This window comes from Schistocerca nitens, chromosome 2 (genome assembly GCF_023898315.1).
Source record: "Schistocerca nitens isolate TAMUIC-IGC-003100 chromosome 2, iqSchNite1.1, whole genome shotgun sequence".
NCBI lineage: Eukaryota > Metazoa > Arthropoda > Insecta > Orthoptera > Acrididae > Schistocerca > Schistocerca nitens.
In genome coordinates, this window is record NC_064615.1 from 397759818 (window position 1) to 397783418 (window position 23601).

A 23601-nucleotide genomic window follows, 5' to 3' on the forward strand; every position below is an offset into this window, starting at 1 on the left:
GGACCTAGCTCTACTCTTAAGGTCAAAAAGTCATGGACACTTAAATATTTAGATTTATCAGTGATTTTAAGTAAATGTCATGCAAAAATGGTATTTTTGAATCAAAATAATTACTTTACAACATTATAGGTGGGTGGGAGAACAAATCAAAATTTTGTTTGAAAGCATTTTATTAAAAAATGAGATATAGAATATTTATATCCATTTTTCTTTTTATGATATTATTCACAAATAATTGTCTGCTGTCATAATTTTACTTCTTCACGATTCAACATGAATTAAAATTGTCTACAATGTAACAGTCAACACTGCACTGTTGAAAAGAGTTAATTTTTTTTTTTTTTTTCATCTGCTTCTCGTTGAACTTGAATAGCCAAGCTGAATTTGAACACGGACAAGTATCATCCAACAAAAGCAGTTCTTAGGAAATGGGAACTGCACACTGATCTTTTGATAATGGCCATTTTGAAAGCATTAGCAGGACCATGAGGTGTCATGAAGGTGACAGTTATACTATGCAGCTTATTATCTGTCCCACCCACCACTAATAGTCATACACACAAGAAAAGAAGTGGTTCACTACAAATTCTTCTAATGTATACTATGGTCTCTGCACACACAGTGACAGGCTGCATATCATGGAGAACCGTTCTTGCAATGTATGTGCCACTCCGGGATGCAACCCAGTAGTGACTTGATTGAATTCCTACCACGAGCTTCATAGAAGACCATTTTTCTCTCATTTTTAAACAGAATTCCCTTAATGTACTTTCATTTAGAATGAAGAGTTTCATGTTTGTTATTAATGTTGATATGGTGTGTACAAATCCAGTAGCATCTCTTATAGCATCAACTGCTTCTTAAATCCTGTTGCAAGATGTTTACAGAGACCTCCTACCCCACATGCACCTTTTCCATGACCTATTGCTGAAAATATCGATTTTTTTGTCTTAATTCCTGTACTACAGTGTTGACCAGGCTCATAAAACTGAAAGCAGTTTTTAAAATGAGATGCTGGACCATCAGTCACATACATATGTTTGGGAAATGCATGGTCTCTAGATGTCATCAATTATCATGCTGACATAAGTTTAGTCATATGTGTAAGTAAATATGTCTAAAAAAACAATTTTTTTTGCAGCCATGAAAAGAAGTTGGAGGGTTTCCAGACTTTACAGCAAGAGTATGTGGAAACTAACTGTGCGTTCCAAGTGGCAGAATCACATAACAGGGACCTGAAGTTAAAGCTACAACAGTCTGAGAAGATTTGTGCAAACCTTCAGCAAAAACTGGATGAGACTGTGGAACAGGGGAGTTATTCATATGAGTACATATGTTAGTCTAACAAGTCAAAAAGAACTAGAAGGATTTGTGTGTGTGTGTGTGTGTGTGTGTTCTGAGAAATTTATCCAAAGTTTCAACTTGATTTTTTTTATTTATTGCAGAAATGTGAAACTGTGGCAAGTCTTGAGAAAGTAGGTAGCTCCCTTAGCGAATGCCGTAAAGAACTTTCTGCTCAAAAGGAAGCATATGAGAGGCTCAGGCTTAAAAATGAAGCAGATAAACAAATGCTTTGTGAAAGGATAGTGGCACTTGAAGATATGATAACTGGTTTAGAAAGCAAGAACAAAGTAAGTAGTGAACTTTGTGTAATTACAACTGTAATAATAAGCAGCATGTACAGGAACAGTCTTATTTTCTGGATTTAGCAGTCGTACAAATTTAATAGCAAATGGTGGCTTATCAGATACCCTCACTTACAATGGTGTACTTTTATAAAGTCAGTTGCTCATCTTACAGAGTAACAGAAGTGCTCTTACTGTCAACTAATTACGATTTTGTTGAAGAATACTTCTTTCTTAACTCAATGATTGTACTGTCAAGCATGGGCAGAATTGACTTGCACAAGTGTGTTTTGTGTATTACATTCTCTGTGGATTTCTTCCACGTCTAATAGTGGAAAAGGGGATTGATTAATATGTATGGTTATCACAAATGTGACCAAATATCTGGTAAAATAAGTTGATCAGGGTGGGAGGGAGGGAAGGAGTGGGGCGGGGGAGTGAGAAAGAGGGGAGAGAGAGAGGTGGGGGGGGGGGGGGGGTATTAGAATAAACTGGAAAACTCCAGTAAGCTTTTTCTGGGTATTTGGCCACCCATTTTGCTAAAACCCCAATGTTTTGACCAGTGTTGCACGTGGCCTTCTGTGTGTCATGTGTACTACTGATCAAGTACCAGGAAACCTCTTTGCACGCTGTTTCTCTCCCTTATCCTGTTTTTTCTTGTGAGAATAGCCATAGCATTTTGCCTCAACAATCAGAACAGGAGAATGGTAGGGGGAAGAACTTAGGTGCTACTTCATGACAATTTCAGTTTATTATTGGGCATTGTTGATGAATAAGGAGATAGTCACTATTGAGATGTAGAATTGCACCAGTGAGCTGTGCTGGCTGTTGGGTAATGTCAGTGTGTCATGCCCCTTGAGCAGTTATCATTTCAGCTGTGCCTGATTTGGGTAGCAATACGAGTGCAGCCAGCGTGTAGGCTAGTATTAGTTGGCAGCTTGAGTCCATCATTGTGATTGGTGCTGACTGATTTCTTAAATATTTTATTCTGGTCTGTTAGGGCGGCTTAACAAGAATGTGTATACTGAATGTTGACTGCCCTAATTTTAAACTGAATCCTGTGCAACAAGTTAGGTATGAGTGAGTGTAGTAAATACTTTAAATTTTTGTGTATTGTAAGAATTACTTCTAAAACATTTAGGAGGGGATTTTAATGTGTTGCTAAGCAGCTTATTCATCATGAGTGTCATGTGAACTATCTTCCAGAGACAATTACAACTTTAGCTCTTTTATTTTTTCATTTTTATCTCTATGTTGAAAGCTATGTAGTGTAGAATATAATCATTGACACATGAAGATTTTTGTGTGTGCATAGACTCATAGTAATGCATGCACGTATACTCACATATTTTAGATACTTGTGTGTGCATATGTGTGTTTTAATGATTAATTTTAATATTGGATAAGTATGAAATATAATTGTTCAAAAACCACCCATCCAGGTATAGTTGAGTACCAGTGCTGCTGTTTTTTATATTGAGTGCTGTAGGAGACAAGAGCAACAGAACATGTGTTGTTGCTGTTTACATTTTTCCGCCACAGACTGTATGGGCCTTAGATAAAGGTCGTACTAAACTAGATACATGTGAACAGACATACTCAACTTACCAGTATGAACTAAACTGTACTTGCAGCTGGCATCATAAGCACCTACTCTGTCCTGAGTATTGACAACATTGTGGATATTCGTTGACCTCAGGCTTTTTGCCACTGTGCCTTGATTGATTACTGCTTGATGATGAATTTTCTAAGTGTCACTGACTCCCTATGCAGTTGATAGGATGGGACAATCGAATGAAAATGAGACATGTGGAAAACATTGTGAAAAGGAAAGTTGCTACTCACTACATAGCGGAGATACTAGGTCACATATAGGCACAACAAAAAGACTGTCACAAATATAGCTTTCAGCCAATAAGGCCTTTGTCAGAATTAGATGGCAAATACACACACACACACACACACACACACACACACACACACACAAAAGCACAACTCTCACACACATGAATGCAGTGTCAGGTAACTGAGGCCACACTGCGAGCAGCAGCACTAGTGCATGATGGGAGTGGTGACTGGGGTGAGGGTAAGTTGGAAAGAGGGTAGGGACACTATGTGCAGTCGGGAGGTTAAACGGAGGGAGTGGAGAGGTGGGGAAGGGGGGGGAGGGGATAGCAGGAAAGGAGAGAAGTAGAAAGATTGGGTGTGGTTGAGGAATGGGGTCTCTGTAGTGCTGGAATGGAAAAAGAGAAGAGGCTAGATAGGAGAGGACAATGATTGACTAAGTCTGAGGCCAGGAGGGTTACGGGAATGTAGGACACATTGCAGGGAAACTTCCCATCTGCACAATTCAGAAAAGCTGGTGTTGGTGGGAGGGACCCATATGGCACAGCCTGTGAAGCAGTCATTGAAATGAAGGATGTCATGTTTGGCAGTCTGCTGAGCAACAGGATGTTCCAATTGTTTCTTTGCTACAGTTTGTTGGTGGCCATTTATGCAAACAGACAGCTTATTGGGTGTCATGCCCACATAGAATGCAGCACAGTGGTTGCAGCATAACTTATACATCTCATGACTGGTTTCACAGGTAGCCCTGCCTTTGATGGTATAGGTGACAATTGTGATCGGACTGGAGTAGATGGTGGTGGGACGATATAGAGGACAGGTCTTGCATCAAGGACTATTACAGGGGTGTGAGCTATGAGGTAAGGGGTTTGGAGAAGGGGTTGTGTAGGGATAGACGAGTGTATTGTGTAGGTTCCTCAGAAGAGTGAGGACGCCCTGTCCACATTCCTCCAGACCCTCAACAACCTCTCCTCCGTTTGCTTCAACTGGTCCTACTCAAATCAATAAGCCACCTTCCTAGATGTTGATCTCCACCTCAAAGATTGCTACATCAGTATCTCCATCCATATCGAACCTATTAACCACCAACAATACCTCCACTTTGACAGCTGCCACCCATTCCATACCAAGAAGTCCCTTCCATACAGCCTAGCCACCTGTGGTCATCGTATCTGAAGTGACGAGTGACATCTGAAGTGATGAGCGGTCCCTCTTGAAATATTCTGAGGGTCTCACTGAAGCCTTCACAAACCATAATTATCCTCTCAACCTTGTACAAAACAAATCTGCTGTGCCTTATCTTTCCAATCTCCCACCACCTCACAAAGTCCCACCGTCAGACCCCAGAGGAACATTCCCCTCATAACTCAGTTCCACCCAGAACTTGAGCAACTGAATTACATTCGCTGCCAGGGTTTCGACTATCTCTCATCAAGCCCTGAAATGAGAAATGCCCTTCCCATTATCCTTCCCACCACTCCCACAAAGGTATTCTGCCATCCATCGAACCTACACAATATACTCGTCAATCCCTACACAATCCCTGCTCCGAACCCCTTACCTCATGGCTCATACCCCTGTAATAGACCTAGATGCAAGACCTGTCCTATACATCCTCTGACCTCAACCTCCTCGAGTCCGGTCACGGACATCACCTATCCCATCAAAGGCAAGGCTATCTGTGAAACCAGTCATGTGATCTACAAGCTAAGCTGCAACCACTGTTCTCTGTTCTATGTGGGCATGACAACCATCAAGCTGTCTATCCACATGAATGGCCAGCTACGAAGTGTCGCCTAGAAACAAGTGGACCACCCTGTTGCTCAGCACACTGCCAAGCATGACATCCTTGAAACTTCATGATGGATTAAAAATGTGCACCGGACCGAGACTCGAACTCCGGACCTTTTTCTTGTTGCGTGCAAGTGCTCTACCAACTGTGCTACCCAAGCACGACTCATGACCTGCCCTCACAGCTTTACTGCCACCAATACCTCATCTCCTACCTTCCAAAGTTGGAAGTGGGTAGCTCAGTTGGTAGAGCACTTGCCCGCGAAAGGCAAAGGTTCAGAGTTCGAGTCTCGGTCTGCCACACAGTTGTAATCGCCCAGGAAGTTTCATAACTGCACACTCTTTGCTGCATAGTTAAAATTTCATTCACCACATCCATTTCAATTACTGCTTCACAGGCTGTGCCATATGGATCCTGCCCACCAACACCAGCCTTACTGAACTGCGCAGGTGGGAACTTTTCCTGCAATATATCCTAAATTCTCATAACCGTCCTGGCCTCAACCTTAGTTTGTCATTGTCCTCTCCCATCCAGCCCCTTCTCTGTTCCCATTCCAGCACTATACAGCCCTCATTCCTCCATCACACCCAGTCTTTTTACTTCTCTCCTTTTGCGCTATCACCCTCTCCCAACCTCTCCACTCCCCCTGTCTAACATTTCAAACAAGGTAAGCTATTGTTTTGTTACAACCAGCTCCATAAGTAACCGATGTGATTCCTTTTTGTGTCTGTGGTTGCCAAAGTATGTGTGATGGTGATATGACATTGTAGTTCTTCACTTCCAAAATGGATGTGTAAGAGTGCAACAGCTGTCCTTTCTTTTTAAAGACATAGCTTAAATATAAAAATTAAGAAAGTATAGCCGATTGGAGAAGTTAATATGTGGGATATAGGTAAAACATTCATGGGAAATTATTAATTAAGAATGGCTTATCCTTGTAAAACCAAACTTTAGTTAGCCATTTAAGCAAAATAATTGTAAATTGCCAGACCAGCTAATCACCTCTCTAAACGGATTCCCATTTCTACTTTCATTCCATAAAGTGTGACACCAATAGCACATTTAATTGAATATACCGTAATGTTGCAAATAAGGGCGGGAAAACTGCCTCAAAAGTCCTGGCTGTTAGTTGGAGGGAAGCTGTGAGTGCCAACAGGCTGGGGCCAAAGGTACAGAATGCAATGCAGCTCTACTGCCTTCAGTGCTATATGGCCACATCTTGTCAACTGAGGGAGATTCTTGACCTTGGCTTTGGCAAAATAAGAGTGGATGTCATTCTTTCATGTCACCTCCGCCTGAAGTGGCATACCAGTGGGGGACCTGCTCAATGGCAAAATTTAAACTGTGATGTTATAAAGCTGCCAGCATCCTGTTGTTAGTCCTCAGTGCTCAGTCGTCAGTTGAGTTATGTTGTCATGCTTGGTCCGCCTCCATTGTCATTGCTGCACCATCATGTGAACTGATTTATTCAAGGTGAGCCTGTCTCATCATTAATCGTGTTTACTGCATACTCCTTTGTTGCCACACTAGTGAGGCCCTTGATAAAGTACTCTCTGGGGTGATTAGCTGCAGTAGAGCAACATGCTGTATCTAGGATATCCTTTTGATTTTGTGTCTGAGTGTATGTCATTTGTGTGTGTGTTTGAGGAAGGGGGGGGGGGGTAGGGGTGCTCTCTCATTGCTAAACTCCTTGTATTTGTTTCTTCACTGATGAATATATCTTTTTGTTGTGTTGAGTAAATAGGAAATCTTCCATCAGCAAAATTACAGAACATGAACTTCTCCTGCAAGCAGGTGAAGAAGTCCAAATAGCTTGTTCAAGTGGTAAATTACTCTTTGTTGTGTATGAATTAATTTCACATGCATGGCAACATCTCCCTGAAAGACTATCTTTCCCAACCAGTTATCACCGCCCTACTGACTACTCACCCATGCCATACCACAACATGAATTCTAAGGAGGGGTTGTGGGTAGCAGCTGTGACCGCATTTCAGTGTGACAATGTTAATTGTGAATTGGCTCTTATTCCCTTCATTAGTGGAGTTACATTTCATATCCCAATTCTCAACGTACAATTGTACCTTCAATAAGTGTGAGTTGATTTGTCTGCACCAGGAGTTATTGTGTAGATCTCCAGTTTCCCACTCCTTGTCCAATTTTGCTCCGCCATGTCTTTGAGCACAGTGCTTAGATCCCGGCTTGAATGTGCCTCTTGTATTCCATTCTTTGCTAATTGGTTGGACTTCTTACTTCCCATAATCCCAGCATGGCTCTTGGTCCACACAAATTGTACTTCTCTGCTGCATACCACCTTCTTAAAATATATGCCATATTTACAAGACTCTCACAATGGAAAATCCAGGACGGAATGTAACAATATTATGAAAAGGAAAGTTGCTACTCACCATATAGTGGAGATGCTGAGTTGCAGATAGGCACAACAAAAAGCCTGTCACAGAAAGATCATCAAGGCCTTTGTTGAAAATAGACAACAGATGATGTATGGGTCTGGTCTTGTATCTAAGTCTATTACAGGTATATGAGCCATGAGGTAAGAGGTTGGGAGCAGGGGTTGTGTAGGGATGGACAAGTATATTGCATAGGTTTGGTGGACAGTGGAATACCACTGTGGGAGGCCGCTTGTTACTGGTTACTGTGCCCCCACTGAGAGAATCTCTGCTCTCGTAGACCAACATTCCAGCCTATTACCTGCAACCTACCATCCTGTATAAAAGATACCAACTATTTCCTTCACCGACTCTCCACACACTTCCTGTCTCTTTATCAAACAGTGCCCTGCTCATCACTATTGGTGCTGCCTCCCTTCACACTAACATCCCTAATGCCCATTGCCTTACTGCTGTTGAACACTCTCTCTCCTAATGCTCCTTGGATTCCAAACCAACAATCTCCTTCCTAGTCACCATGACCAATTATATCTTCACCCACAATTACTTCTCCTTTGAAAGCATTACCTACAAATAAATCCAGGGTACGGCTATGGGCACTCACATGGTCACCATCCTACGCCAACCTATTTGTGGGGCATCTAGAACAATCCTTCCTAAACACCCAGAATCCTAAACCCATCACATGGTTCGTATTCATTGATGACATCTTTGTAGTCTGGATCGAGGGTGAGGAAAACCTTTCCACATTCTCCCAGAACCTCAGTAGCTTCTCCCCCATTTACTTCACCTGGTCCTACTCAGCCCAACAAAACCGCCTTCCTAGATGTTGACCTCCATCGCAAAGGTGGCTACATCAGTACCTCTGTCCATATAAAACCTATTAACAATATGCAGTACCTCTACTTTGACAACTGCCACCCGTTCCATACCAAGAAGTCCCTTCCATACAGCCTAGCCACCCATGGTCGTTGTATCTGCAGTGACAATCAGTCCCTCTTGAAATATACCAAGTGTCTCACTGAGGCCTTCACAGACCATAATTATTCTCCCAAACTTGTACAAAAACAAACCTCCCCTGCCTTATCCTTCCAGTTCCCACAACCTCCCAAAATCTCACTGTCCGGCCACAGAGGAGCATTCCTCTCGTAACTCAGTACCTCTCAGGACAGGAGCAACTGAATTATATTCTCCGCCAGGGTTTCGACTACCTCTCATCGTGCCCAGAAATGAGAATTGCCGTGCCCACTATCCTTCCCACCCCTCCCACAGTCGTATTCCGCCATCCACTGATTCTACACAATATACTCGTCCATCCCCACACAACCCCTGCTCCCAACCCCTTACTTCATGGCTCATACCCCTGTACTAGACCTAGATGCAAGACCTGACCTATACATCCTCCCACAACCAACTACTCCATTCCGGTCACAAACATCACCTATCCCATCAAAGGCAAGGCTACCTGTGAAAGCAGTCATGTGGTCTACAATCTAAGCTGCAACCACTGTACTGCATTCTATGTGGGCATGACAACCAACTAACTGCCTGTTCACATGAATGGCCACAGACAAACTGTGGCCAAGAAACAAGTGGAACAGCCTGTTGCTCAGCACACTGCCAAACATGACATCCTTCATTTCAATGACTGCTTCACAGCCTGTGCCAAATGGATCCTTCCCACCAACACCAGCTTTTCTGAAATGCACAGATGGGAATTTTCCCTGCAATATATCCTATGTTCACGTAACCCTCCTGGCCTCAACCTTCATTAGTCATTGTCCTCACCCATCTAGCCCCTTCCCTGTTCTCATTCCAGCACCACATAGCCCTCATTCCACCAATGCTCCCAGTCTTTTCACTTCCCTACTTTTCTGCAACCCTCCCCCAACCCCACCTCTCCCCTGCCTGCTGTCTAACCTCCCAATTGCACCTAGCTGCCTCACCCTCTTCCACCTCATCCTTGTGCACTCCCCAGCAGCACTTTACTGTCTTCCACCCCTACCCTGCTATCCCTCCTCCTCCCTGCCCCAGCCTCCTCCTTACCCCCACCCAGTTGCCACTCCCATCATGCACTGCTGATGTTGCTCGCAGTGTGGCTTCAGATGCCAGAGGTTGCAGTAATGTGTGTGTGTGTGTGTGTGTGTGTGTGTGTGAGAGAGAGAGAGAGAGAGAGAGAGAGAGAGAGAGAGAGAGTTGTGTTTGCTTGGGAGGGTTTCTTTCAACTTCAGAAAGAGGTCGAAGTCATAAGATTGTTTCAAGACCTCACAGTGCACTGTTTCAATAAGAGGTTGACATTATTTTCAAGATGACAATAGTGGTTGTCATGCAACCCAACAGGGTGCTTGTCTCAAAATAAATGTGGATGTTTGCACCATATACCTGTATGCAGATTTTTCTCCAGAATTGTACAAACAGAGCAGCTATTACATCAAAAAGAACATTGAAGTGTAAGAAACTGGATGTTGTGCAAGTACGTAAAAATTTAGAACAGCAAATGCTGAAATATGTCTTCTGCAAAAGCAGATCACAGACAGAAAGTGTAAGACAGGGTTCCTCTGGGGTCTGACGGTGGGACTGGACAGCGTGCTCTTAAAAGTTAAGTTACCCAAAGGATACAGACATTGTGTGAAGCATGGATTGTTGCACTTTCTTCCGAAACACATCTATGCAATTTAGTAAAGGGTCTCAGATGCTCGTGTGGAATCAGTTCGCGCACTGTGGAAGCAATTAAGAATTGTTTTCGGGAAGAACGAGATGGAAACAAACACTCAAGTGTGCCAATTTTTGATGAATTTAAGCTCCAAGAAGAAGTGCAATTCAAAAACACTTTGTTCAAAATTGACGGTTTTATCAATTCAGGGGCATGCACTCCTGACAATTGTAAGAATAAACTTGGAAATTATGCTCTGGTCTCTGTTTGTTTGCATAACTGGATCCAACCTGTTACTATGTATGCTAGTTGAAATGAAACTCCTGGTTACATCGTCTTGCAGCCATTGATTCACGTAATTATCCAGCTAGAGAAAGCCAGAACAAGAATTATTGCATTTGCATCTGATGGCAGTCAACCGAATAAAAAGGTCAGACAATGTCTAGGAATTAGTGGCATAATAAATAAATTTACTTCTTCTCTGTCAAATCCAACTGATGAAACCAGAACAACTGGGGGCATTTTCAAATGCTATCCATGTAATAAAATATGTAAGAAATCATTTTTGTGTTGAAGCTGACTACATCTCAATGACAAGATCATAAGCAACAATTTTTATCGAAGAGTTTATGAACAAGAGAATACACCAGAATTTTCTGGGTTAAAAGTTTGCCACAAGTTATCTCAAAGCCATTCGGATCCAACATCATTTCAAGGAATTAACTTAAGATTAACTCTGCAGATATTAAGTAACTCAGTAGCCATTGGAATAAAATACTTTAGGGAAACTGAAATGCAAGGATTCAAAGGCAGTGAATCAGCAGACTCTTAAACTAGAGGTATGAACAACTTAGGGGATGCACTTAACTCTTTGTTTCATAAGGATGCTTTGTACAAAAACTCAGAGCTCACAAAACATAAAAGCATTCTTGCCATTAGAGGTAATAGCGTTGCTTCTGGAAGAACTCTCCAGTCTCTAAGAGTAACTGTTGAAAATATGTTAGAAATAACAGTATTTGGGAAAAGTGGTTTCAGCTATGTCCTGACAGCAAAATTTAATCAGGATTCACCTTAACATGATTTCACTATCATAAGGCCTCTGAATGGCAATGACCATCCATCAGTAAGAGACTTCCTGAGCTTGCATATGTTACAGTGTGTTTACAATCCTCATAAATTTTCATTATTCATTATCTTCTGGTAGAAAACTGTGAACATAAATGTGAATTTTCTGTGGCATCATACATAAGCCAGATGTGGACATTAGCTAGAAATCTGCAGCAAAAGAACAATGACAGAGTTCTGGAACTAGAAGACATAATTTAAAAAATGCTTTGTGTTCCACGTAACTTCAGATGCTCAGCCCAATCCACAACATTTTCTGAAGAGACTTGAAAGCTCCTCAGCAAAAAGAATGTTTAGTTTATCATCTGGCAGGTTTTGTGCTGCATCAAACAAAAAGAGTCACAAAATACCTAAAGTATTTGTGCCTTTTAAATGGGAATTTGTCTGATGTGCCACTCTCTTTACTGCCATCTATTAGATATTACAGCTATTCTACAGAATAGACATTGGTCACGTACCCATCGAAATGTGTCTTCCGTGTTCTTATCCAGGTGGAAAATATCATTGCGTAAAACTATGTGAGGACAGTTTATGGGATGACATTTTATATGAATGTTTCAATAGTTTTGGTAACGTTAGTGTTGAAACACTGAATGTTGGATGCTGTGATGACAGAGTAGTGGACATCATTCCTAAGCTGATTCTTTATTATACGAAATCCCAGTTTTTTACGGGCTTTAAATAAATTTGGAAGAAGCTGAAATCTTCAAAATCTTTCAAGACTGCAAGGAAACTATCTAAACTAATGGACAACTGATGTCCACTAAGATAAGTTAACTATATCGACGTACTTTTCATTTCATTACATAAATTTCATGAATGAATCAGTTCATATGCTGTGTTTGCCTGTACTTCCGTGGGTCACAAGCAGAGCAACTGACATCTTACGGGTGAACTAGGAGAGTCAACATGCTTTCTCATCTACTTGCAATGTACATGATATACATTTCCATGTTTGGCAGGATGACAAAATTTGTTGCCAGCTCACCACTCCTCTCCCCATAAGTATCCTAGTACTCAGTCAATATAATGTCGCAGTTCCCCCTCCAATCCTTCGAATTCTTGAAATAAAATCTAACTGTGATCTCAGTTGCCAAAGCCTCATCTGTAAATGTAAGACAACCCCTATATCAATTTAATTAACAATGTTTTTACATTGACCTCAGCAGCAATAGATAGTCTGAGAATATAAGATTACCATAGCTTTCTCGAATAATGAATTTGGGGGAAAAATTCATCTCATAATCTGGTGAATACAGTATATATAGTGTAATTAAATAACAAGTTAAGTATGTGTGCAGAGGAAACTAAAGATTCGAGTATATAGACAGGATGTTTCAAAGTCTTTGCATCAAACTTCTATGGCTGGTAGGTCACTCCATGAGGAAAACTTTTGTTAGAGATGAAATGATTGCTGACAGTTTCCGTGAACTAGATGTTTTTTGTAATGGGTTTGAACTAGATGTCTTTTGTCATGGGTTGTGCCCCTGAGAGGCGGCAGGGTATAGGCACTATGTGGCACTAGTATGCAATGTGTGTTGCCCGTAATCTGCTCATCTGCTCTGTGTGAGAGAGGGTAGACCAAGCTTCTAAAATATCTTTCTCCATTTAAAGACACTCATTCCTAAAGTTCTCTTGTTGAAAATCACTCTATCAATAAGCTGGGGTTGATAGTAAGCAGATGCAGCACATCAGTTTAGTGGACCCTGGTTGTTCGATGAAATCTCCACATCCCAGGGCCGGCAAATTCTATAAAAAGAACACCTGGAGTCACTGAGAAGCATCTGTGAATTTTGTTTTCTAACAAAAGTTATTCCACATAATGTTATTTGTCACTCATAGAAGTTTGATGCAAACACTTTGAAACACACTGATGATGTATCTCTTAAAGTACATTGTTTAGTGGGTAACACTACTTGTTGATATTAAGTATGCCTCATATTCAGTGTGTTTGAAACTTGAAGAATTTCCTTTTTTTGATTTCTTAAGCAGAGGTTACATTCTTCTAAATATATTACCACAGGATCTCTGTAAGTTGCAGGAGATTTCGTTTTAACCTTACCTATTGATTAGGTTTGAGATTCATTCTGTTGGGTGTAAGGCTGCATTTGATACATTATTATTATTATTATTATTATTATTAACATTGTCATGAAATATGTTCTTCTCAGTACATAGTTACACTTTTTGAGTAAATATTCCCATCTTTGGTTCCTCTGTACTTGAATCTAACTTGTTAAATATCCCATGCGTCAACACACAAAACATAGCTAAGTGTGTCTGTCTTTAAACCAACTGTCCACTGCGGATTGATAACTGAGATGGTACACTATCTGATCAAAAGTATAGGGTCACCTATTAGTGGACATTTTATGGGTGTGTCCACCATTTGACTTTATGATACCTTGAACTCTGCTGGTGGACTTTCAGTAAGGTGTTTGAATGTGTGTGGAGGAATGGCAGCCCATTCATCCTCAAGAACCAAACCAGAGAAAATAGTGATGTTGGATTCTGGAATCTGGAGCAAAATTAACTGTCTGAGAGGTCCCAAAGGTGTTCCAAGGGGGTCAGTTTGAGGTTCCCAGTCCATTTTGAGAATATTAATTGTCCACAAACCATTTCCTCACAGATGCTGCTTTATGAGAGGATACAATCAATCATTGTCTCCTAACTGTTCATCTACTGCATGCTGTACACAGTGCTGTAAAATGTCGTATCCTTCACATTTAGTGTTGGGGGAACATGTCCAAACTACGAAAACACTCTCATACTGTAATACCACCTCTTCCGTACTTCACTTTATGGCAAGTAATGTTTGCCAGGCATTAGCCAATCCCAAACTGTTCCAGGAGGCTATAACAGGGTATAACATGATTCATCACTCTTTATCATTCATATCCTGTCGTCCACTACTTATACCACTTCGGGCATTGCTCAGTACTTTTAAGTGTAGTTGTGTGAATAATACTAAGAAACATTGTTTTCATTAACCTTAACACTGTTCATGTATACATATCCTGTAACCTAACTCATTCCATGCCATTTTGATGAAAGAATGATCTGTGGTACTTGTAACTAATTAACTAACTAACTAACTAACTGGCAACAGAAATGAATTACATATGAGGAGATTTTTGTCTATTGTACTCCATTCTTTTTAACTCCGTACTCACAGCCATTGTGCTAGCCGGACTGATGGTAGCACTTTGGAACTCATGAGTAATCTTTCCACTGATTTCATGTGATTATTTAGAATCACCCTACTTAATGTATGATGGGCTGCTCTTGGTTTAGCTGTGGTTGTTCGTTTGCATTTCCACTTTAATCACATCACAAGGAGTCGACATGGGCAGCTTTAGAAGAGTTGAAATGTTCCTGATGGATTTGTTGCTCAGGTAACATCCAATAACTGGTCCATGTTCGAAGTCACTGAGCTCTCTCAATCAATCCACTCTGCTGTTGCTGCTTCTCTACTGAGAAAGCAATACTCCCCAACTCCTTTGACAGTGGTAGGTCCACCTCTCACAACATATAGTGATGAAGGCTGTATTACATAGGGTGTCTGGATACATTTGATCAGATAGCATACAACCACAAAAAATATACAAATCTTAACTAAGAACAGAATGTAAAGAATACTAATCTCAATACAACTGAAGACCAGAACTTGGTAACCTCAGTAGCACGGATGATAACTTTTGTTATGGCCTCCATAGTATACAAGATGGAATATAAGCTACATTGTAACATGGAGGGCTGTGACCAGCCTCTATTTATGAAATACAGACTCCACACCAAAACTCCAACTCGGAAAATTAGTTTTGCTGCCTGTGACATCAGACCAGATTTGTTTGAGTGATTTAACAAGTTGTTCACTCTTGTGTGTGATCATGAGTGTGCCCTCCTTCAGCTCTCTACCACCTTGTGCCATGACTGCAGTCACATTTGCTGTACTTGTGCTACATGTGCCTCAGTTTTTGTTAAGTCATCATTTCTTGGTGTTAATCATGAACATGCTTGCTGGTAACTAAACAGAGGATGAACTTCAGGTCAATTCCAGCAAGCCAGTATGACTTTTCTAGTGGGGTGGGCAGCAGAAGGGTTGTAATAATACAGATAACTCATTGATGGCTTCATCCACACTTCCATAGTACACATTATTTTGACAGCCACTTTCAGTTTGGTGTTCATATAGCTGAAAGTGGCTGTCAGAAACAAAGTTGTACACAGACTTATAGGAACAATTTCTAGATTACAAACAGAATCTCCAAGGACTTCCGCAATTGCGTTTTGGATTGAAATTTATTGAAACTGACTCAGGCTATAAGTTGTGTGACTTGGTAGTCTATTTGTAGAATTTCCAGTTTTTGAAAATTGTATTTTTAAATGAAAGCACTGTGTGATGTCGTCATAAAATTATAGGAATCATTATACAAAGTAGCACTTTCTTTTTAAAAATAAACAAGACCTTATTCTACATCAGGGATAATCATCCTTTTTTCCTACCACCCATTCTTGTATCTCTATTAGTAGTAAAATTTTCTAACCATCCACGGGTTCCACAAAATGATGATTTGTAAAGTAGAGAAGTAACTTTACTTTATGAAATTTATAAAGCAGAGTTACAGTGAGTTAAAGCATATAATAATCAGCGCAAAAAACTTCTGTCGAATCACAGAAAAGTCGAACATGCTCATCTTTATTAATAGACTCTGACTGAAAAGTGGGGTACCAGCTGCCTCATTCTACCTTCCTCAGCATCTTTTCACAAAAATATTAGCATGCAAATATATTTTCATTCTTTTTTAGCATGGAAGTCACATCTCACTCCTACAAGCTGCCTTGTTCAGTCCACCATTCTCAGCTGTATTTTGTAATAATATGCATCTAGCAATATACAGGCAAATACAAAAACCGACTAGTCTTAACAGCTACTTACGGGTGTAGTTTTCCTGCTCAGCAAAAAACCAAAATACTTACAGAGGCAGTAATATTTTAAGATGGGCTTCATCCTAATTGATGGTTGTGAATTTGGCCATGAGCAAAGTAACATTCGTCAATTACCTGCAGGCCTTAATTTTGGCCGGAATGTGCTGGAATGGCATTCTGGCATCTACCAGGATTGATATTATTTTAAGTCTCGGGGACAAGTCAGCACCAGAGATTTAAAACAGTGCATACATATGAAATCCAAATCTTCTATCATGTGGAGATATAAATAATATTCATTGAGCAGTTACAATGCCACTATTTCAGTGTTGCGTCTGACAGCAGTTGAAAACATGACAGTATAATTATGAAAGCTACTGACTTGTGCCAATATGCATCAAGCAGAGCTAGGTGACAGATGGTAGCACCTGTTTTTTATATTAAGTCTTGCATCTTCATTATTTTTGTTATAAAAATGATGTTTTAAAAACATGAATCTTTAAAAAAAAGATGTCTCATATTAAGTTTTAATCATGTTGTTGTTGTTGTTGCTGCTTCTGCTGCTGCTGCGATCTTCAGCCCAGAGGCTGGTCTGATGCAGCTCTCTACGCTACTATCCTGTGCAACCATCTTCACCTCTGAGTAACTACTGCAACCTACATCTTTATGAATCTGCGTAATGTATTCATTTCTTGGTCTCCCTCTATGATTTTTAACCCCCCCCCCCCCCTTCCACGCTTCCCTCCAGTTCTAAACTGGTGAGATGCCACAGAATGTGTCGTACCAACCGATCCCTTCTTCTAGTCAGATTGTGCCACAAATTTCTCTTCTCCCAAAACGTATTGAGAACCTTCTTATTATTTATGTGATCTACCCATCTAATCGTCAGCATTCTTCTGTAGCACCACATTTCAAAAGCTTCTATTCTCTTGTGTGAACTATTTATCGTCTGTGTTCCACTCCATACATGGCTACTCTCCATACAAATACTTTCAGAAAGAACTTCCTGACACTTAAATCTGTACTGTTAACAAATTTCTCTTCTTCAGAAATGCTTTTCTTGCAATTGCAAGTCTACATTTTATATCCTCCCTACTTTGACCATCAGCAGCTATTTTGCTTCACAAACAGCAAAACTCTTCTTCTACTTTAAGTGTATCATTCCTAATCTATTTCCCTCAGCATCACCTGATTTAATTTGAATACATTCCATTATCCTTGTTTTGGTTTTATTGTTGTTCATCTTATATCCTCCTTTCACGACATCATCCATTCTGTTCAACTGCTCTTTCAGGCCCCTTGCTGCCCCTGACAGAATTACAATGTCATCAGAAAACCTCAGAGTTTTTATTTCTTCTCCCTGGACTTTAATTCGTACTTCATATTTTTCTTTTGTTCTCAGTATACAGATTGAATAAAATCTGGGATAGACTACAACCCTGTCTCACTCCCTTCCCAACAACCACTGCTTCCCTTTCGTGCCCCTCAACTCTTATAACTGCCATCTGGTTTCTTTACAAATTGTAAGTAGCCTTTCGCTTCCTGTATTTTACTCCTGCCACCTTTAGAATTTGAATTGGTAATTTTCACACCTGTCAGCACCTGCTTTCTTTGGGATTGGAAGTATTATACTCTTCTTAAAGTCTGATGGTATTCTACCTATTGCATACATCTCGCTCACCAGATGGAAGGCTATCAGTAGCTCTAATGGAATGTTTTCTACTCCCGGGGCCTTGATTCGACTTAAGTCTTTCAGTTTCGACTTAGGTCTTTCAGTGCTTTGTGAGATTCTTCATGCAGTATTATATCTCCTTTCTCATCTTAATCTACGTCCTCTTCCATTTCCATAATATTGCCCTCAAGTACATCTCCCTTGTGTAGACACTCCTTCCACCTTTCTGCTTTCCCTTCTTTGCGTAGACTGGTTTACCATCAGAGCTATTGATATTCATACAGATGGTTCCCTTTTCTCCAAAGGTCTCTTTAATTTTCATGTGGGCAGCATGTATCTTACACCTAGTGATATATGTTTCTACATCCTTACATAAGTTTTCAAAAATCAAAAATTGTCATTTTTGTGGCGGGGGAAGTTTGTATGGTTCAAGAAGTGTGTTCTGGCACCAAAAATTTTAGAAATCAAGCACTGCTTTTTCTTTGTTTTCTGTTAGAGACAACTCACAGGCATGCACTTCGTGTACCACTCAGTTGCTACTGTAAAAATTTCAGATGGAAGTACCATGCCTCCATGACTGAGCATTACACAGACAATCATCTTAAAATGGGGTACATATTTGTTGGAAGGGATGTGAAATTGAATGAAGGCTGCTGTAATACAAAGCAGTGAGTATAAGAAAAATGACATTCAAAATATTTAGTACAAGAACATTAAATTATATATTTAATATAAGAACATTAAATATGAGAACAGTTGCTGGTATTAACCAGTTAATCATCTGCTCATATAGATAACACCACAACACTTCGTTAGGCAATGTCAGTGTCACAACTTTGGGGTCACTGCTAATGGCGGCAATCTGAAGTACCACATTTCACAGGGTTGATGCACACACTACATAGAGGGTTTTTAAGACAGTTAAGCAGAGAACATGTAACATCAAACCTTGAAATAATGAAAGTAACTTCTAAGGCCGCCAGTCTAGTGGTCATAGATTTCACTATACCCAAACTATGTAATGCCCAGCTACAGCTCTCCTACAACTGCTTAGTCTCAATAACTATGGTATCACTTAAAGTAAGGCATCAAGTTCACTTAGTTCTTATAATTTACAACTAGCGGGACTAACACTTTTATTTCTACTGACACTAGCCGTTGCTTAATTTAGATCTCAACACTTGTTGGGGTTTAGCCTCTTATCATTAAGACACAAGCCAGACTAGGTGATGAACAACATTGTCACCAGTTAGCAGAACATACAACAACAACACTCAGTTGGAGTGTTCCAGTTAAGCAGTTATGGTTGAGTGCAAAAACCCTTCTATGCCCTAAAGCCAACTGCAGCAACTAAGCTTTGTTTTTCTCAATCATACACAAGGAAACTAAAAGCCATCACAGCACAAACTGACACAAAAATATCAGCAAGCACTCCGGCAGTGTGTGCTTTCAAAACCATTGAAGTAATACAAGATCACGACAGTTAATACCATTGACAGTGCCTCTGGAAGCTTGCTCAGATTCTGTAGTGTCACATCTCACATCATCGGCCAATACAATTGAGAGTTTCAATCCATGACTACTTAACCGTATGTGACAAGCCTAGAGACGACAGCCAGTCTTTCTGAACATAAATGAACCAGTGACTTAAAATAATAAAGGGTCCAGGCATATGTGTTGTGTCCTTTTGGTGACTGACTTCAGTTGCCATTATTTGACTGTCTGGCCGAACAGTGTCCTCCTCTTGCAAGGTAGATGACCCTTTTCTCGCTGTAATTTAATGAAATCAAACTCAAAAATACCACTGACAGAACAGGGTATTAAACAAACAATCATAACTTGTGGAGAGCACAATCATTTCACACACAGAGAGAACAAGCGTCTCCCGCTTAGCAACAATGCGTTAAAAAGGAAACACTCACACAGGAGCAGAATTCAATTTCTCATATGCATAATGAATTGTTCAGGAGTGCACACGATCAACATGTGAAACTATGTAAACCTTGAAAGACCACCACCAAACGCATTGAGCCAAAAAAATAAGCACATCCACATATAACCAACGGCATGATCGAAAAGACTGCCCTAACATCGACATACAGTGCCCTCATGTCTTATGTGCGCCAGGCAACAACAAACATTACCTGAAAACCAGTAGACATTGTTTCCACTAATCTCAACACTGCTCAACCCACAAACCAAAAATACAAAACCGTGTTTGCTGATCATAGCCTGTAATAACAAGCTTCAAGCAACCAAACAACTTTGATGAACACATAATAATGGAACATCCATAATAGAGCAGGCATGAATTCTGTAACAAGCTATCAAAACTACCTTGACTGATCACTAATCATAGTAATGGAACGCTCACTGTAGAGTAGACACTGTTCTACAACAAGCGATTAAAACTGCCTCAGCTGATTGTAACTCATAGTAACAGAACACTCACTGAAGATTAGAGACAATTCTGCAATGAGCTCGCAAAACTATGCAATACGGGCGAATGATTTGAGTCATAGCAACAGGTTTCTGTGAAGGTGTGTTTACACCTGTGCTCCTGGCAACTAGTTGCCAAGCGTCTGTGCTTGCTCCATTTGCAAGTAGAGGCAAGTGTCTCCCTGTTTGGTATGGGGAGATTCCTGTGCTCCCATGTGCACAGTTCAGAGGCATACACAACTTTGCATCGGTGCATGCACTTCCTTGTGTCTTCGTACAACAGCTGCACATGCCTAGTGTGTATGGACAGTCTCAAAGTTGTAAATGCACCTTGAGGCTCCGAAGTGAGAGTCCACAATGCGCGCACTATCACTGTGTATCAACACAGGATCTGTACCTGTCAACGAGCCAGAAGTGCCCTCTTTGCAAGCAGGCCAGGTACCCTCTCTCTTGCCTCAGTCCACATGCTGCAGCTTCCCAGTGCTCGCACTGGCTGCCACCCCAGGGTGGGAGTTCAGATCACTGCGGCAGACCGACAAATCAGCACAGTGTATGGCAATTGGATGTACATCTTAATAACCTTCTCTCCTCTCTCTATGTCCATCTCCTCCACCCCCTCTTTCTGTCCCATCTACTCCTCCACTTTCTCCATCCATCAACTCCTCGCATCTGTCTGTCCATCCCCTTCTCCCCCTCTCTTTGTCTCTCTTCTCCTCTCCCTCTCTTTGTCCCTGTTCTCCTCTCCCACTCTTTATCCACCTCCTTGTCTTTCTCCCTCCCTCTGTCCATCACCTCCTTTGTTCCTCTCTATCCTCCTCCCCCTCCTCCTCCTCCTCCCCCCTCCCCCTTTCCATATCTCCTTCTCCCTCTCCCCCATCTTCTCCTGCCTCTCTCAGCATTCCTCCTCCCCCCTCTCTCTGTTCATATCCTCCTCCCCCTCTCTGTGACCATCATCTCCTCCTCCTCCTCCTCCTCCTCCTCCTCCTCCTCCTCCTCATCCTCTCTTTCTTCTCCATCTCCCTGTCCAGGTCCTCCTCCTCCTCCTCCTCCTCCTCCTCCCCCCGTTCCCCTCCTCCTCTATCCATCTTAAAGTCCTCCCTCTTTCTATCCACCTCTTCCTCTCCCCCCCTCTCCCTCCTACTCCCACCCTCTCAATATCCTCATCCCCCTCCCCTCCCCTCCTCCCTTTTTCCTCCTCCTCCTCCTCCTCCTCTCTATCCATCTTAAAGTCCTCCCTCTTTCTATCCATCTCTTCCTCTCCCCATCTCTCTCCTACTCCCACCCTCTCAATATCCTACTCATCCTCGCCTCCCCCCTCCCTTCTCTGTCCAAATACTCCTCTTGAGCCTTTTTATTGTTATTGCAAATTCAGATTCATTAGTAGGACTCTAATCATAAGCTGATAAGCTGCAAATACAACTTTTCTGTTTCCTGTGAAAACCGACTGCATGGAAGAAAACTAAACTGCACATATTCACAGCAGAACAAAGCTGAGCATTTTCTTTCTCACAGTAGGTTTTAGGAGAAAATCTGTACAGTGTTATTAAAAAAAATTACATGGCCTATGTCCACATGAGTGTTTAATAATGTGTGCTTTAAAAATTTAGAGTAAACTGGTCAATAACTTTACAAGATTTTTTTTTCTAACAATGTTCATCTGTTATACATTATATATACATTTATATATTACTTGTATTACACAAATATATCGTGGTTTGACTACCTCCATTATTATTCAAGGGTTGTCTCAGGTGAAAACAATGCTACGAACGCAAAACATCGAATACATATTATTTGAAGTCTCCTGAGTGAGTGCACCAAGTTTTTGTCACGTCCGACAGATAGCGTAGCTGCAGGACAGTTTCAAAATTCCGTCTGTATGTGATGTACTTTGCAAGCAATGTGCCATCATTGAATTCCTCACTGCAGAGAAAGAAACTTTGGGGAATATTCACAAATGCTTGTGCAAATTCTATGGAGCATCTGTTGTCAACAGAAGTATAGTCAGTCACTGGGCACGGAAGTTAAGGTCATCAGAAGCCTGTTTGGTGGAGCTTCACGATTTGCCCTGGTCAGGGAGACCATCCACGGCTGTCACACCTGATATGGTGCAGCAAGCTGATGATGTCATTCGCGAGGACAGATGCATTACAACTCAGCAGTTGGTGCTGCATCAATCAACAAAGGAAGTGTGGATGGAATTATCCACACTCATGGATATTCAAAAGTGTGTGCAAGATGGGTCCTGCGGTATCTAACGGTAGATCACAAATTGCACAGAAAAAACATTCGTCTTGATTTGTTGCAATGTCTTGAAGCCGAGGGGGGAGGCCTTCTTGTTCCGGATGTGACATGTGATGAAACCTGGGTTCACCATTTTGAGCCCGATAAAAAAAAAAAGGTCAGTCAATGGAATGGTGCCATCCCCATTTCGCACAGAAGAAAAAAATTCAAAGCAACTGCTTCTCCCAATAAGGTCATGATCACCGCATTCTGGGACTGTGAAGGTGTGATTCTCATTGATGTGATGCCAAGAGGCGGTACTATTAATTCAGAAGCATATGTTAACACATTAATAAAACTCAAGACACACTTCTGGCGACTTTGGCACCACAACTCAGGAGATGTTTTGCTGCAACATGCTGCCCCACACAAGTCTGAGGATTACTGAACACACCACAAAACAGGGTTGGACAGTGTTACCCCATCCACCCTGCAGCCCTGACTTAACCCCCTCAGACTTCCATTTGTTTGGGCCATTAAAGGATGCCATTCATCAAAGACATTTTGAGGACAATGAGGAGGTGATTCACAAAGTTAAACACTTTCTCCACCACCAAGACAAGTATTGTTACCGACAGGGTATGCACACCCTTGTTTTACGTAGGAGGAAGGCCATAGGACAGGATGGAGATTACGTTGAAAAATAGGGTGTGTAGATAAAACGACATTCTTCATGTGTGTAATTCTCATTATGTTCAATAAAGAACTGTTGAAGAAAAAAAAGTGGTGCATTACTTTTTGGACAACCCTCGTAGATACATATAACTGATAACATTTACGTCTCTCAGGAAATATGCCTAGAGTCATTGATTGATTACAAATATAGCTGA

At 41.1% G+C, this 23601-nt stretch overlaps 2 protein-coding genes across 2 annotated transcripts in view; both read left to right on the top strand.

Moving 5' to 3' along the window:
- Positions 1–1340, top strand: part of LOC126235047 (uncharacterized) — an 86424-nt gene extending 85084 nt beyond the window's left edge. Inside the window, exon 7 of the mRNA XM_049943783.1 lies at positions 1142–1340. Within this exon, the coding sequence (XP_049799740.1) occupies positions 1142–1340 (199 nt within the window). The remainder of the gene's footprint in view (positions 1–1141) is intronic.
- Positions 1341–1448: 108 nt separating this feature from the next.
- The window catches only part of LOC126234423 (uncharacterized), a 166922-nt gene continuing 144769 nt past the window's right edge, over positions 1449–23601 (top strand). Inside the window, exon 1 of the mRNA XM_049943114.1 lies at positions 1449–1631. Coding sequence (XP_049799071.1) covers positions 1569–1631 — 63 coding nt within the window. The 5' untranslated portion in view covers positions 1449–1568. The remainder of the gene's footprint in view (positions 1632–23601) is intronic.